General features: G+C 46.7%; 1 protein-coding gene across 1 annotated transcript; it reads left to right on the forward strand.

Moving 5' to 3' along the window:
• Positions 1–3,616: 3,616 nt before the first annotated feature.
• KRT1 (keratin 1) lies at positions 3,617–8,762 on the forward strand. The gene is made up of 9 exons (XM_058557533.1): positions 3,617–4,207; positions 5,287–5,501; positions 5,820–5,880; positions 6,295–6,390; positions 6,550–6,714; positions 6,847–6,972; positions 7,553–7,773; positions 8,301–8,335; positions 8,428–8,762. The coding sequence occupies exons 1-9, from the start codon at positions 3,617–3,619 to the stop codon at positions 8,760–8,762; spliced, it is 1,845 nt and encodes a 614-aa protein (XP_058413516.1).
• The last annotated feature ends 4,637 nt before the right edge of the window (positions 8,763–13,399 follow it).

Here is a 13,399-nt window from a genome sequence, read left to right on the forward strand (position 1 = left end):
GGGCTGGAGACCGACCAGGACCAGAGGCGGCCCGCGGGCGGAAGGCACGATGTGCTCAGAGTCTGACAAGCTTCGATGTCAGCTACCGCCTGGGGGAAGTGGGACGCATGTGTTAACTTTTAGGAACCTAAGTTATCTGTTCTTTAAAATGGGGCTAATAACTACGACCACGTGGACTTTTTGTGATGTTTAGATGAAATGTAGTTCCTAGCACATAGTTGGTGCTTGTAGATGTTAGTGCCTCTTTCCTCTTTCGTTTTGTCTTTATTTCGTAGATGCAAAGTACACAAATAAGCCAAGAATGAAGGTTTATGGTTAACACCTTTCTTTCACATTTGCTTTTTAATATCACTGCACACCCACCACAGCCCTGGACATCATAGGAAATGAGGAACTTGGTAGACGGCAGCCTTGCAGTTTCCAGCCCTATTGGGTTCCCTCAAGAGTGAGCAGTGGAAAGAGAACAGGAATTGATTGTACGACTTGGAGAAATTTTTTGCCTTCTTTGGGTCTGCCCTCTCACTTCTTCAATAGACAGGTTAGACGGTGGGGTCTTTGAGTCCGTGCACCTGGGAATATTCTGTGATTCTCTGCGTTTTCATTTATAGGAACAAGTTCCACTTGCCTGTCCTTGAGCCTCTTCTCCAGTTTAGGAGGAAGAACACCTGAATTGAAAGCAGAAAACTCATGTTCTAGTCCCAAATGTGTCTTTTCCTGGCTGGAGTGTCTAAGCAAGTCGCTCTGAGCCTCAGTTTTCTGTTTCATAACATGGGTGGAAAACAGCTTGACTGCCTAGTTCCAGGGTCTTGTGGGGATCGTGTTTGTGTATGTTCTTGACGAGGTGAACTGTGCAGATGTAAGCTAGTGGTGATTTTTGTGCCTTCTTGTTCCTTCTAGTTCCTGTGCAGTCAGAGTAAGCTTTGCAGCTCTATAAATTGTCTATCAATTTCCTGACCATTCACCTCTTTGATTTTTCTCTATGTTGGTTTCTTAGTTTGGGGATGGAAGCATGATGACTGCAAAGATCTGTTGTTGGCCAGCAGAGGGGAGAGGATGAATGCACATAGGCACACACACACGCATGCACGCACATATGCATACCCCTCCAAAATGCTAGAAGGAATCAATTGTGCAGAATGATATGTCTCATGAGGGAGTGTGCCGAACTAAAAGCATTTTGATTGCCTGTCAGAAGGTGATTAGGCAACCGTCGTTACCACGCCAAGACCATCCCAAGTCCCATTGTTTCTAGTCAGAAACAAGACCTGGATTACTCATTCCCTACAAAGATGGTTGGGTTAACAGCCCAAGGATGTTAGTGTTAGCACCGAGTCCCAGATGACAGTGCCATGGTGATGGGGGGAAGGAGGGAAGCAGTGGAGAGGTGAGGGGCACTTTCTGGAGGAGGGTGTAGGAAGTGTGGGGGAAGAGGAGGGACAGGGCTCGGTGGTGAGAGGTGGGCTGGAGAGGGCTGGCACTGCTGTCCTGGTTCAGAACCACAGGGTGATGGGCCTGGAGAGTCACAGACTCCCCTTCTCCTACTTATGTTGTGTTCCACAGTGGAGACTTCCAACTGGGTCTATGACTTACCCCTCAGAGTTGCTCAGAGCAGACTAAACCTAGCACTGGCTTCTCCCCATTGAGTCTTCAATTCTGTGTTTACGTGCAAGTGTGGGGAGCATGCCAGGCTTCTAAGAAGTCTCAGAATGAAAATCCGTGTGGGGTTCAGGTCTTTCTAGATCTCAATGACGCTACTACCTGTTAAGGTTGACAGAGGGCTGCTCTCCAGGAAGGCCCTTGAGGTTTCCTGGTCCGTCGCAGTTCATGCTGGGTACTCTTGTGGAAGATCTTGCAGAAGCAAAATCTCCCCACTGAACTCTGTGCCTCCAGTCTCCCCTTCCGAGTGAATTGAAGACACATTTTCCAAACACTTGCATGTGCCTAGAGCCAAGGACTCAGAGCAATAAAATGGGCCTCCTGCCCTTGGAGCTCTCTGCAGCGGGACAGCCTCCTGCGCTGCCTGGCTTCACACACAGCGGCAGCACATCCCGAAGTCGGTCGCTGTGCTGTCCTACAACACGCTGGTTAGGATCTTGCACACTATGGCTCAGCATCCTTGGTTCAAATCCCAGCCATGCTACTTACCATCTATGTGGACTTGGGCGGGCTGTTCAACCTTGGGTCCTCAGTGTCTTCATCTTAAAAAAGGGTAGCATAAAATGAAATAAATCAGACGGAGAAAGTCAAATACTGAATGATTTCACTCATAAGTGGAAAATAAAAACAACAACAACAAACACATAGATATAGACACTAGATTAGTTACCAGAAAGGAAAGGGGGAGGGGAGAGGGCAAAAGGATAACAGGGGACATGTGTACAGTGACAGATGTAATTAGTCTTTGGGTGCTGAACGTGATGTAGTCTACACAGAAATAGAAATATAACAATGTACACCTGAAATTTATATAATGTTATAAACCAATGTTACCTCAATAAAAAAATTAAAAAAAATAGACTAGCACTGTTTTACCAGAACAGTGCCTGTTACACAGTCAGTTTTTGATACATGTTAGCTATTATTATTATTTTTACTCTTGCCATTGCTATTGTCCAGAAACAATTTTGACTTCTCTGATCAGGCTTTCCAGACTCCCATCACTGTCTTCCCTTCCAGGTCAACATTCTTCTCTCCATAGAGTTTAGTGTGAAGCTGGAACCACCTGGAAAGTCTCACCTCCTCCCTTTTCCTTTCAAAATGTATGAAACAGCTTCTGCCTGTTCATCTCACTGCTCCAGATGCTTCTTCAGCTGGCACATGCATGCCAGCTGTTTGCACAGTTCTGTGTTGCTGGTGCCTCTGTCTCCCGCCCTGGTCTATCTTCAAGGAAAAGGAACAACTGGAAAACTTAGAAAAGAACACATCTTTCCCTTCTGGTCCTTCCAGAGCACCTACCCATCCACCCTGTTTGACGATAGCTTCTCCTCTTCTCATATTAATGCAGCACACTTATAAAGCTCACATTTAATAAAAATAACTTCTTTTACTTTTTCACTTATTAAAGCTTTTACTCTCTATCAGGAGCTATAACTTGGTGAGCCTTGGCGTTTGGAGGGCAGTTCTAAGAAATGGGCCGGAGAACTTCTGAGATTCAAGGGTGGAGAATTGCACCTGCCAGGCCTGAGGAGAGAATGTGCTTAGTAGCTTACCAGGGCACAGCAAGAATGGAAACTTACATATCTTTGTGACAGGAGGTGATGAAATCCTACCAAGAAGCACCAAGTGGCAGATGTGGGGTCCTATTTTCCCAAAGTCACAAGTGCTTGAAGAGAGATTTTTGTCTGATAAAATGATTGCCACATGAGCTATCTTGCATGCACAGCAACTTTGAGAGCCATCTGGGAGCTAGGTGTGTAGTGTTTATCACGTTGTCGAGGCTCGTAAAAATCTTGTATGGCTGCAGGCAAGCCAAACCCTTGAGAGGCACTCCATCCCGCTGACTCGGGAACCAAGCCCAATTTGCTCCCTGTATATAAAGGGAAGTCTCTGTGCTTGGGATAGAGGAGTGCGAGCTCCTTCCCTTTCTCGACTCTGCTTCTGCTCTCTCTAAGTCAACATGAGCCGACATTTTAGTTCTGTGTCTGGCCACCGGGGGGGAGCGGGCTTCAGCTCTGGCTCTGCTGGGGTGGTCAGCTTCCAGCGCAGGAGCACTAGCAGCTCCGTGCGCCGTAGTGGTGGGGGCGGCGGCGGATTTTCAAGGGGAAGATGTGGTGCTGGGGGTGCTGGCGGTGGTTTTGGAAGTCGGAGTCTTGTTAACCTTGGTGGCAGTAAAAGTATCTCCATAAGTGTGGCTGGAGGAGGTAGACGTAGTGGTTTTGGTGGTGGTTATGGCGGCAGCAGCTTTGGGGGTGGTGGTTACGGTGGTAGTGGCTTTGGGGGTGGTTTTGGCAGTGGTGGTTTTGGGGGTGGCTTTGGCAGTGGTGGTTTTGGTGGTGGCATTGGCATTGGAGGTGGTTTTGGTGGAGGTGGTTTTGGGGGTGGTTTTGGGCCTGTCTGCCCCCCTGGTGGCATTCAGGAAGTCACCATCAACCAGAGCCTTCTGCAACCCCTCAATGTGGAGATTGATCCTGAGATCCAGAGAGTAAAGTCTCGAGAAAGGGAGCAAATTAAGACGCTCAACAACCAGTTTGCCACCTTCATTGACAAGGTGAGTTCGTTTGCTCAGTGCACTGGGAGAGCTGCTCCTGGTTCGTTTGAGATCAGCCCAGCCAAGACATGATTGAGTTTGAGCTTCAAGTTTCCATGTTTGGATGATTAAAAGGATATTTTGTGAAATTGTCTTCTAGGAGATACGTTGGAAGTGTGCTTGTGCATGATGCTAATAACTAAACTCTCTCTTGGACAGAGGGATCCGTGGTTTATACAAAAGTGATCTATTTGACACCACCTTGAAGCGTTTTTTTATTTAGCTCTTGAGTTGAATTGGTACTCACATGTGTTGAATGAAGATAGTAGAAATGGGGCTAACTCAGCATTCTAGGGTGCAAATAGAAGCCTGGAAAGGTCTTCCTAACTGCAAAAAGGGAGTTGAGGGTGCGCAGAGTGCATGTGATATCCCAGCAGAAAGTATGTAGTGAGTTAGTGCTAAACATCTTTTGCTATCAGAAGGAGAGCTCTGAGAATTCTACATTGGGACCACATCAGGGTAGAGATTTTTTAATACTTATATTTCCAAGTATCTGCTCTGGAAAAACATGTAAACCATTTTTTATTTTTTGCTTAATCATCAATAATGTCAACTCCAGGTTATCCACAATAGATTTGGAATTCAATTTTGGATTTTCCCAACATGCTTTTGAACTGTGGTATGCTCAGGGAATGCAAACCAATTTTTATAGTAATCTACCAAAAAAAAAAAAAATGGAAGGCAAATCTCTTAAGTATCATGCATCTATTTCAAAGTGTAATTGCAGTAATTTTCTATATGCTTTGCTGTTTGGTGTTTGTGTAGCTACTGCCTTCTAAAGTTCCAACTGAAACAGGACTACAATTGCTGTTCTTAGGGAAATTAAAGCTTCTCTGAATTAACAGTGAATTGGGTTTTGTTATGAAGATGATGCTAACTTGATTACCTTCTTCCTATTTCTCTGTTTGTCATGGCCAGGAAAACAGGAATGGAAGTTCTTTTCCAAAAGAGGCACGGGTCTCATGTGTGGTAGCCCTTGGAACTCAGGGGCCATGGGACTCCACTTCTGCCCGGTGGGTAATGGGCTTTTGTGTTCTTAGGTGCGGTTCCTGGAGCAGCAGAACCAGGTGCTGCAAACAAAGTGGGAGCTGCTGCAGCAGGTAGACACCTCCACTAGAACCTACAACTTAGAACCCCTTTTTGAGTCATACATCAACACTCTGAGAAGGCAAGTGGAACAACTGAAGAGCGACCAACCTCGTTTGGATTCAGAACTGAAGAACGTGCAAGACCTGGTGGAGGATTACCGGCGCAAGTAAGGAAACCCGGCTGGGCCATGCTTGATTTTCATTCTAAAGTATGTCCAGAAAGTGGCAAGCTAAGACTATGAACTGTAGGCAATAATGTCTTTTCTTAGGTTAGAGGCAAATAAATTTGGCATTTTCAGACATCTTCATCTTCTCAGAAGCTGGAAATAGTTTAGTGGTTCTATTCCTCAGAAGAAAGGGGTGGCTGAGATGTCCTAGGCTAGTGACAGGAAAGCAATGACAGGCAATGCCAATTTTAGTCTAGAAAGCTGAACTCCAGGCCTCACCTTCTCTGAATCTCCTAATCACTTCTGATTTCCTCGCAGGTACGAGGAAGAGATCAACAGGCGGACAAATGCAGAGAATGAATTTGTGACCATCAAGAAGGTGAGCAAATTCTGTAGGATGGACCTCACATCTGAAATATGTAAGAGAAGGGATTCTCCACTCACTAAGCAGAGAGAAGTCACAGTGTGGAGAACCAGGTAGCAGGCCTGATGAATATCTGAAGTAGAGTTCTCCCCACATTATGATGGACATGGACTATCCAGGCACTTGCTTCTCCAGATCTCTCAGCACGCCGTGTAGTAAGTGGGGAGGCAGGTTCTCGGCAAGTCAGGCATCCTCCCTCATGACTGTGATACCAAGGAGTGGGGCAGTCTAGGGATTGTGGTCCACCTGTGGGATACAGGCATAGAGTAGACGCCAAACACCTCTTCTACTTGGAAAATCCCCTCTCAGCTGGTGAGAGGGACTTGCCCTGGGAAGAATATGACTTTATGATGTCCATTGTTCCTCTAGGACGTGGATGCTGCTTATTTGACCAAGGTGGACCTCCAGGCTAAAGTTGACAACTTGCGTCAGGAAATTGAGTTCCTCACAATACTCTACCAAGAGGTAAGTCCTCTAATTTCAACCAAGTTTACCCAAATGGAGAGCCTTTAAGCCTGAATCCACTCAGAAGAATAGAGATATATCTTCCATCTCCTGACCCCTTCCTCTAAGTTGTTTGTTGTTTTAACACTATAAGAGTCACTGAACTGTTATGTCTTGCAGGAGCTGTCTCAGTTGCAGACTCATATCAGCGACACCAATGTCATCCTGTCCATGGACAACAACCGCTTCCTGGACCTGGACAGCATCATCGCTGAGGTCAAGGCCCAGTACGAGGAGATCGCCCAGAGGAGCAAGGCTGAGGCCGAGGCCCTGTACCAGACCAAGGTGAATGGGCTCAATGCCTAGCCAGTTTTCCCAAAGTGTCTTCTCTTTCCATCCTGGGTTTTCTCTTATGTTTGTGTGCATGAGGCATGGTGTGCTCCGCCACGTCTAATTGACTTGATCCACCATCTTTAGTATGAAGAGCTCCAGATCACTGCTGGCAAACATGGAGACAGTTTGAGAGATTCAAAGATAGAGATTTCTGAGCTGAATCGGGTGATCCAGAGACTTAGATCTGAAATCGACAGCGTCAAGAAGCAGGTACTTGCTTCCTCCTTCTATTGTTCAGGTATATGGAATGGGGGAGATCCTCAGGTAATTGGAGGACACTTTCCTCGTTTTGAATCTTGTGATCCATACCAAAGTTATATTATTATCCCTAGTTCCTTTGGTGACTATGCTGGTTTCCAGAATTCAGTCATTATGCTGGGTTCTCTTTAGGGAAACTTGTGAAAATGACCTAGTAGAGAAATAAATGTGATGATAGTCATGAGTGATCTAGCCCACGGTGCAAAGGAGACTTCAGAGATGGTGAGTGAGAGGGCAGGCAGCCAGGAGGTTTCAGGGTAGGCATTTAGAAGAATACCAAGTCTGTAAGGCACGGAGAGCCTCAACTCAGGGCCAAGAGAGAATGCTGCATCACCTTTAAGGGCTTTTAAGGAAGTCAATACAGTGATGTGCTCTCCAGAGGCAGGTGAATGCGTGAGATGACTTAAGCTCCTGTGGTTCAATTGGACCCAGAGTACTGGCCTCACTGGGGTGGAGAGGTCAATTTGAGATGAGAAGGCCAAGGTGAAATTAGGTAAATGAGTGTGTCGTGTGCTGGACTCTCTTTTCTCAGATCTCTGCGCTGCAGCAGTCCATCAGCGATGCCGAGCAGCGTGGTGAGAATGCTCTCAAAGACGCCCGGAACAAGCTGGCTGAGCTGGAGGACGCCCTGCAGAAGGCCAAGGAGGACCTGGCCCGCCTGCTGCGTGACTACCAGGAGCTGATGAGCACCAAGCTGGCCCTGGATCTGGAGATTGCCACCTACAGGACCCTCCTGGAAGGAGAAGAAGTCAGGTGAGGAAGGGACCCTGGGCAGTTTGGCCACTTCTGATGTGCTTCCCTCCATGTGAACTGACTGCTATTGACGAAGCAGCCATGTGACTGCAGCTGGTCCTGAGGATGGGGAAGGGGGAAGGGAAAGGTACACAGTGAGGGAGGAAAGACTTGGTTTCACTTTGGGAGCCAGAGTCCCAATTTTCTTTTTTGAGGTTTGTAGCATCTCTATGAAGCTCTTTGAGATGGAGTGATTTAGTCTTCATCTGGGCTGGCTCAGATGTCATCTGGCCTAAAGTCAATGCCTTTAGAGGTGGCCTGCATTAGCTGCAAGACTCTTGTCTAATATATATGGAGATTTCTCCCTGTTTGTACTCATGCTGAGAAAAATGACAAAGGTTAGGGCGGCCGGAGGGGACTGGATTAGGTTTCAGATCAAGTGGAATGGGGGAGCCCCAGATGGACACAATCTTCAAGAGGGCTGAGGGGGCCTAGGGAAGCGGTTTGTCAAGCTGGAGAGTCATGAGTCACTTTCCTTTCTCCTACAGGATGTCTGGAGAGTGTGCCCCCAATGTGAGCGTGTGTAAGTACATGCCGATTTCTCAGGGGCATGTGTGGGTTTTGCTGGGTTGGACAGGCAGTTGGGGTTGAAGGTAACTGAGTGTTCCCTTGCAGCTGTGAGCACCAGCCACACCAGCATCAGTGGAGGTGGGATCCGAGGAGGCGGCGCTTTCAGCTCTGGCGGCGGTGGTAGCTACAGCTCCGGAGGCGGTTACAGCTCTGGAGGTGGCGGCGGCGGCTACAGCTCCGGAGGCATCAGCGGGAGCCAAAGAGGCGGCTCTGGAGGCGGCGGCGGCAGCTCTGGCGGCTGGGCTTCTGGTGGCGGGGGCTCTGGAGGAAGTTTCAGCTCCTCTGGAGGCCGGGTGATCAGCTCTGGGGGTTCCAAGACCTCTGGTGGCAGTTCCAGCGTGAAGTTTGCTTCCAGCAGCTATTCCCGAGGGACCAGATAAAGAGGTGCTCTCTATCCTGTTAGCTCTCCCTCCCATCACTACCAATTATGCTTGGCAAGACCAAGGTCAATTGCCTCGACCTTAGTGGAGAAAAGAGCTATGGTTAGTTACATGGATTCATCCTGATTCCCCTGCTCTTTCCTTTCTACTCTGCTTCCCAAAGAAGTTTTCAGATCAGTGGCAATCTCAGTCCCTGGCTATGACCCTGCTTTGTGCTTTGCCTGAGAAACAGCTCAACACACACTACATTTCAAAGCACCTCCTTAAGTCAGCCAGAGGAGGGCTGGTTAGACCCACAGCTTCTTCGCTGTATGGAGCACACACTCTGGACAGCCCCTCAGTCTCCTATCTCTTGCAGCAAGCTCTGTGCTGCTTTGGTTTTGTATATAAGGTGTAAGCAAGTTGATTGTCTTTTGTGGAGAGGTCCTAAACTCCCGTTTCCTTGTGTTGCTGCAATAAACTGCATTTGAAATTCTCTATGAGTCTCCATCGCCTTTGTTCATGGCACTGTCTATCCTGGATGAATGCTTCATGGGAGGGAAAGAAGACCCTAGAGCCCCATGGTGTATGGGGACGTTGGGACACATGAACATGATGGGCAGTATGGGGAGGTGGGTCAGGCAACATTTGACTTAAAACATTAAACATTTAACCAGAACGAGCTCTTTCCCAGAGAGTGGAAATGTCATGGAGAAATGGAGAGTTTGGGGTATTCACCTGAGAAGGCTTTCTTGAAAAGGGCAGTGAACAAGCAGGTTGGGAAGAAGGAGTTTGGCATTGAGAAGAGGGGAAAGTATTGCATGGAAAAGTAATTGTTCATGTGGAACAGCCTGTGATGAGAGGGATGTGGATAATCCAGGATCAGCAGCTACTACAGCCAGAATACAGACTTTGGTCTGGGTAGTTCAAGAACCAAGAATGCTTCTGGAGAGCTGGATATCCATTTCCTCTCTCTTTCAGGCCACGACCCAAAGCTCTGCTTAATCTAAGAAGTTCATTTGTGGGCATATAGCCTGTACTTGTGAAGTAGTACAATTAGACAGCATAGAGATCAGAAGCAATGGACTCAGATATGCCTGGGTTTGGATCTTACCACCATCATTTACTCATTCTGTGACAATGTGTAAGTTGAGGACCTCTCTGCACCTCAGTTTTATCTTCTCTAAAAAAAATGGGTATAACAATGCCTTCCTTGTGGGAATTATTGTAAGGACTGAATGAGATGATGAAGGAACATGGCTTAGCATATAGTAAGCACTCAGTGAGTGCAAATTTTAATGACAATGGCAGTGATGATGATGATGATGATGATCTGGCTGTTATAACATTGCTTGTTGGTCTCCAGATGGCTCAATAGATGCTTGCTCTAAGGAACAAATGAACATCAGCTTCCCAGTGGTTCCATGACCATGGAAATCTCAGTTAACTTCTCTGAAGATCAATTTTCTTAGCTTCCAATTAGGAAAAGTCTTTCTAGCTCCAGTGTCAACCAGAGCTGAGGGGAATAAAGAGAGTATAAATCAACACGTGTATCATGTATGTACAACGCAGCGAGCTCTCCCTCTCCTCCCCAGTCATGCCTTCACCAGAGCTGCTTCCTGTTTGGACTGATGTGAAAGTCTGGAAGGCATTATGGTGGATAGAAAGAACAAGAAACTTTGATTCAGAGAACACTCTGGTATTTAAGGTGCAGGCAAAGGAAAATAATCCACAGCTTCCTGGATGTGTGGATCCTCGGACAAGTCACTTGACCATTCTGAGCCTCTGTTGCAGGTGAAATGGGATGAGAATACTTGCCTCTAGACATCAAGAGGATAAAATATGTAATGTGAAAATGCTTCGTGAACTGTGAATGCGTCATCATAAATGGTTAAAGGAGCTTAACAGGGAGTGACAAAGAAGTAGAAGAAGGCGGCTGGCTGTCAGGACCACCAAGGAGGGAAGTACTGTCAGGACCACCAAGGAGGGAAGTACTGTCAGGACCACCAAGGAGGGAAGTACATTGACATGGTTACTGTGGCCCAGTGACAGCTCTGAAGGGACATAAAATTGATTTTGCTAATGCACCCAAGTTGAATCTGCTCCTGAGGTCTGATACTTGTGACCCAAACACACAAGTGATGGGTGTGTGAACCAGAATGTCCATGTATTAGCTTGTGGGGGAACCTACATTTTCAGTGACTGAAATACCAAAGCCTCTCCATCCTGTTATCAAGACACCTGGGAAACTGAATTAGTCATAAAAGGCAGCTTAGTGCTTGTGGATTTAGAAAAATGGGAGTTGGGTGGCCTTGAGGGAGATGGTTTACTCTCCTCCACGGGAGAGCAGACCTCTGGGGCCACCAGATACAGCACCTGGGATACTGTTGAATGAACGGATGAGGGTATTCTAGTACTCTGGCACACGTTTCCTAATTTCTTTCTTGGGTTACAACTTTCTTTAGTCACATTTCAGTATTGAGAATACCCTTGTTCATCGTGTTTGGACTTGGGTTTTCTTGGTAAGGTCAGACACGAAACAGAGACCACCACAATTCACAGTGAAACTTACCAAAACTTGTAAGGTCATAGGACTAAATGAAAATCCTGTGTAAGTCAGTATATAATGAAGAACTAAACTGAGTAAGATCAAGTACCCAAATGCTTTAGTACTAGAAAGAGAGCAAAGGAAAAATCTGGATTCTGTTCACTTCAACAAACAGTTCCTGCACACACACTATGTGTCAGGGAGAAGGCCGAACACTGGGGACGTTGTGATGAGTGAGACATGGTTCTTGCTCTCAAAGGGCTTGGAGACTTGGTGATGGTGAGTATGCAAAGGTGCACATGACCCATACGATGATAGAAACACAAGGTATAGAAATGGTATATACCGAAGTGCGGGTGATTAAAAGCAATACCTGGCAGGGTTTTAGAGGAAAAATAGGAGTTTGTCAGGCAGACAAGGAAACTCAAGGCAAACAAGGATATTTAAGGCAGAGAAAGACACCCCAGGCAGAAGGAATTATGTGGGTAAAGACATGGAAGAGTGAAATTGCATGAAGTATTTGGTCATCTGAAGAAGCATGAAGTTAGTGACAAGAAATGAGGGTGAAGAGTTAGTCAGATCCAATCAAGAAGGGCCTCGTAGGCGTTCAATGGAGTCTGGACTCAAGTTTGTGGGTCAGAAGTTCTCAGATGGGGTTTTGGGACTTATTGGCTTGTTACAACCTACTATCTACTGGGCCAATGGGAGAGAAAGGGGCTGCCTTACTGCTAGTGGAATAAGCGTCGAACATGAACTATAGTCTGTCTTGTCCTTGAGTGTCCCCTAAGAAGTCTGATCTGCCTATGGGAGATCTGCTCATGGAAATGTCATGTTCTTCAGGTATTTTATAGCTGAAACAGCTGGGATAGATGAGGAGGAGCCAGGAAAGGAATTTAAATAGGAGAGTGACATGGTCAGATTGGTGATTGAGAGACATCACTTAGGTCAGATTGGAGGGGCCCATACTGGAGGTAGGAAGATTTGTTAAGAGATTATTGAAAAGGTGCAGGCAAAAGACCATCAAGGCTTGCACCTCAGTTCAAGTCCTTAGACGTGGCAGAGTGGCCAGAAACGAGGACAAGGATCTGTATTCCAGAGGCAGTTGGGAGTCAAATCATCAGGACTTGGTGATGGATTGGATGTGGATTGCGGAAGGGCAGGGGTGAGGCAAAGGGAAAAGTTGAGGGTGTTTCCATATTGCTGGCTTGGGTAATAACACATATACCAAGAGGGCTCGTGGCGAGAAATGATGAGTTAGTTCTTTCGAGGTATCTCTACTCTATCTGTGTAATTATTGGGGCTAGAGTGAACTGAAGAGTCATCAAAATTTGAAAGTTCGAATAAACCATCAGACAACTAGGGAAGAAGGGGCAGAGGAACAATTGCAGAGAACTCGCGGTAGGAAAGCCAGAAATATACGAGAGAAACTTGCTCAAATGGAGAAAACGTAAAGGCCGTGAGACCAGTCATAATTCTTCAGGGGCTGTCCAGCCAAGATACTGAGCTCCGCCAGGTCTAATGATGACCTCCCAAAATCTTAGACTCCAATATCTCATCCCTGGGTAGGTCCAGTGTGCATCTGACGCTTGGTGCTTATCTAAGTAACAACATTCAAAAGGAGGGAAATCCACAAGTACAACCGTGCGATAAAAATTCTCCTGTCCCCCACCACCGAGTTCCCTTTCTCTGTGGCAACCATTGTTTCTTAGAGTATCCTTCCAAAGGTATCTATGCACATACAAGAAAAGATCTACATATATATTTATTCTCCTTTCTCAGATGTCCTGCCACCCTGACCTTCCCCCTCCCCCTCTAGCAGACTTGACTGTCTCTACTGTGTCGGGGTTTGAGCTGCACATTCTTCAGCAGATAAGCCTCTTGGAATCTAGCTGTGGCTTGTGCACATATGCCACAGCCTATGATCCAATTTCAGCATTTTGCTCTCACCTTAAGATACCTGCACATACCTCCTCTCCCTGGGTCTAGATCCCCGTGTCTCGCTCCTAGTATCTCAGCACTAGAACAGATTCCTTCCCTTCGCCCATTGGCTGACGGAGTCTTGGGGCTCCCCTTGGGCCATTCTTCTTCCATGAATGGTCACAGTGTTGCA

The sequence above is a fragment of the Diceros bicornis genome, chromosome 17 (genome assembly GCF_020826845.1).
Source record: "Diceros bicornis minor isolate mBicDic1 chromosome 17, mDicBic1.mat.cur, whole genome shotgun sequence".
NCBI classification, from domain to species: domain Eukaryota; kingdom Metazoa; phylum Chordata; class Mammalia; order Perissodactyla; family Rhinocerotidae; genus Diceros; species Diceros bicornis.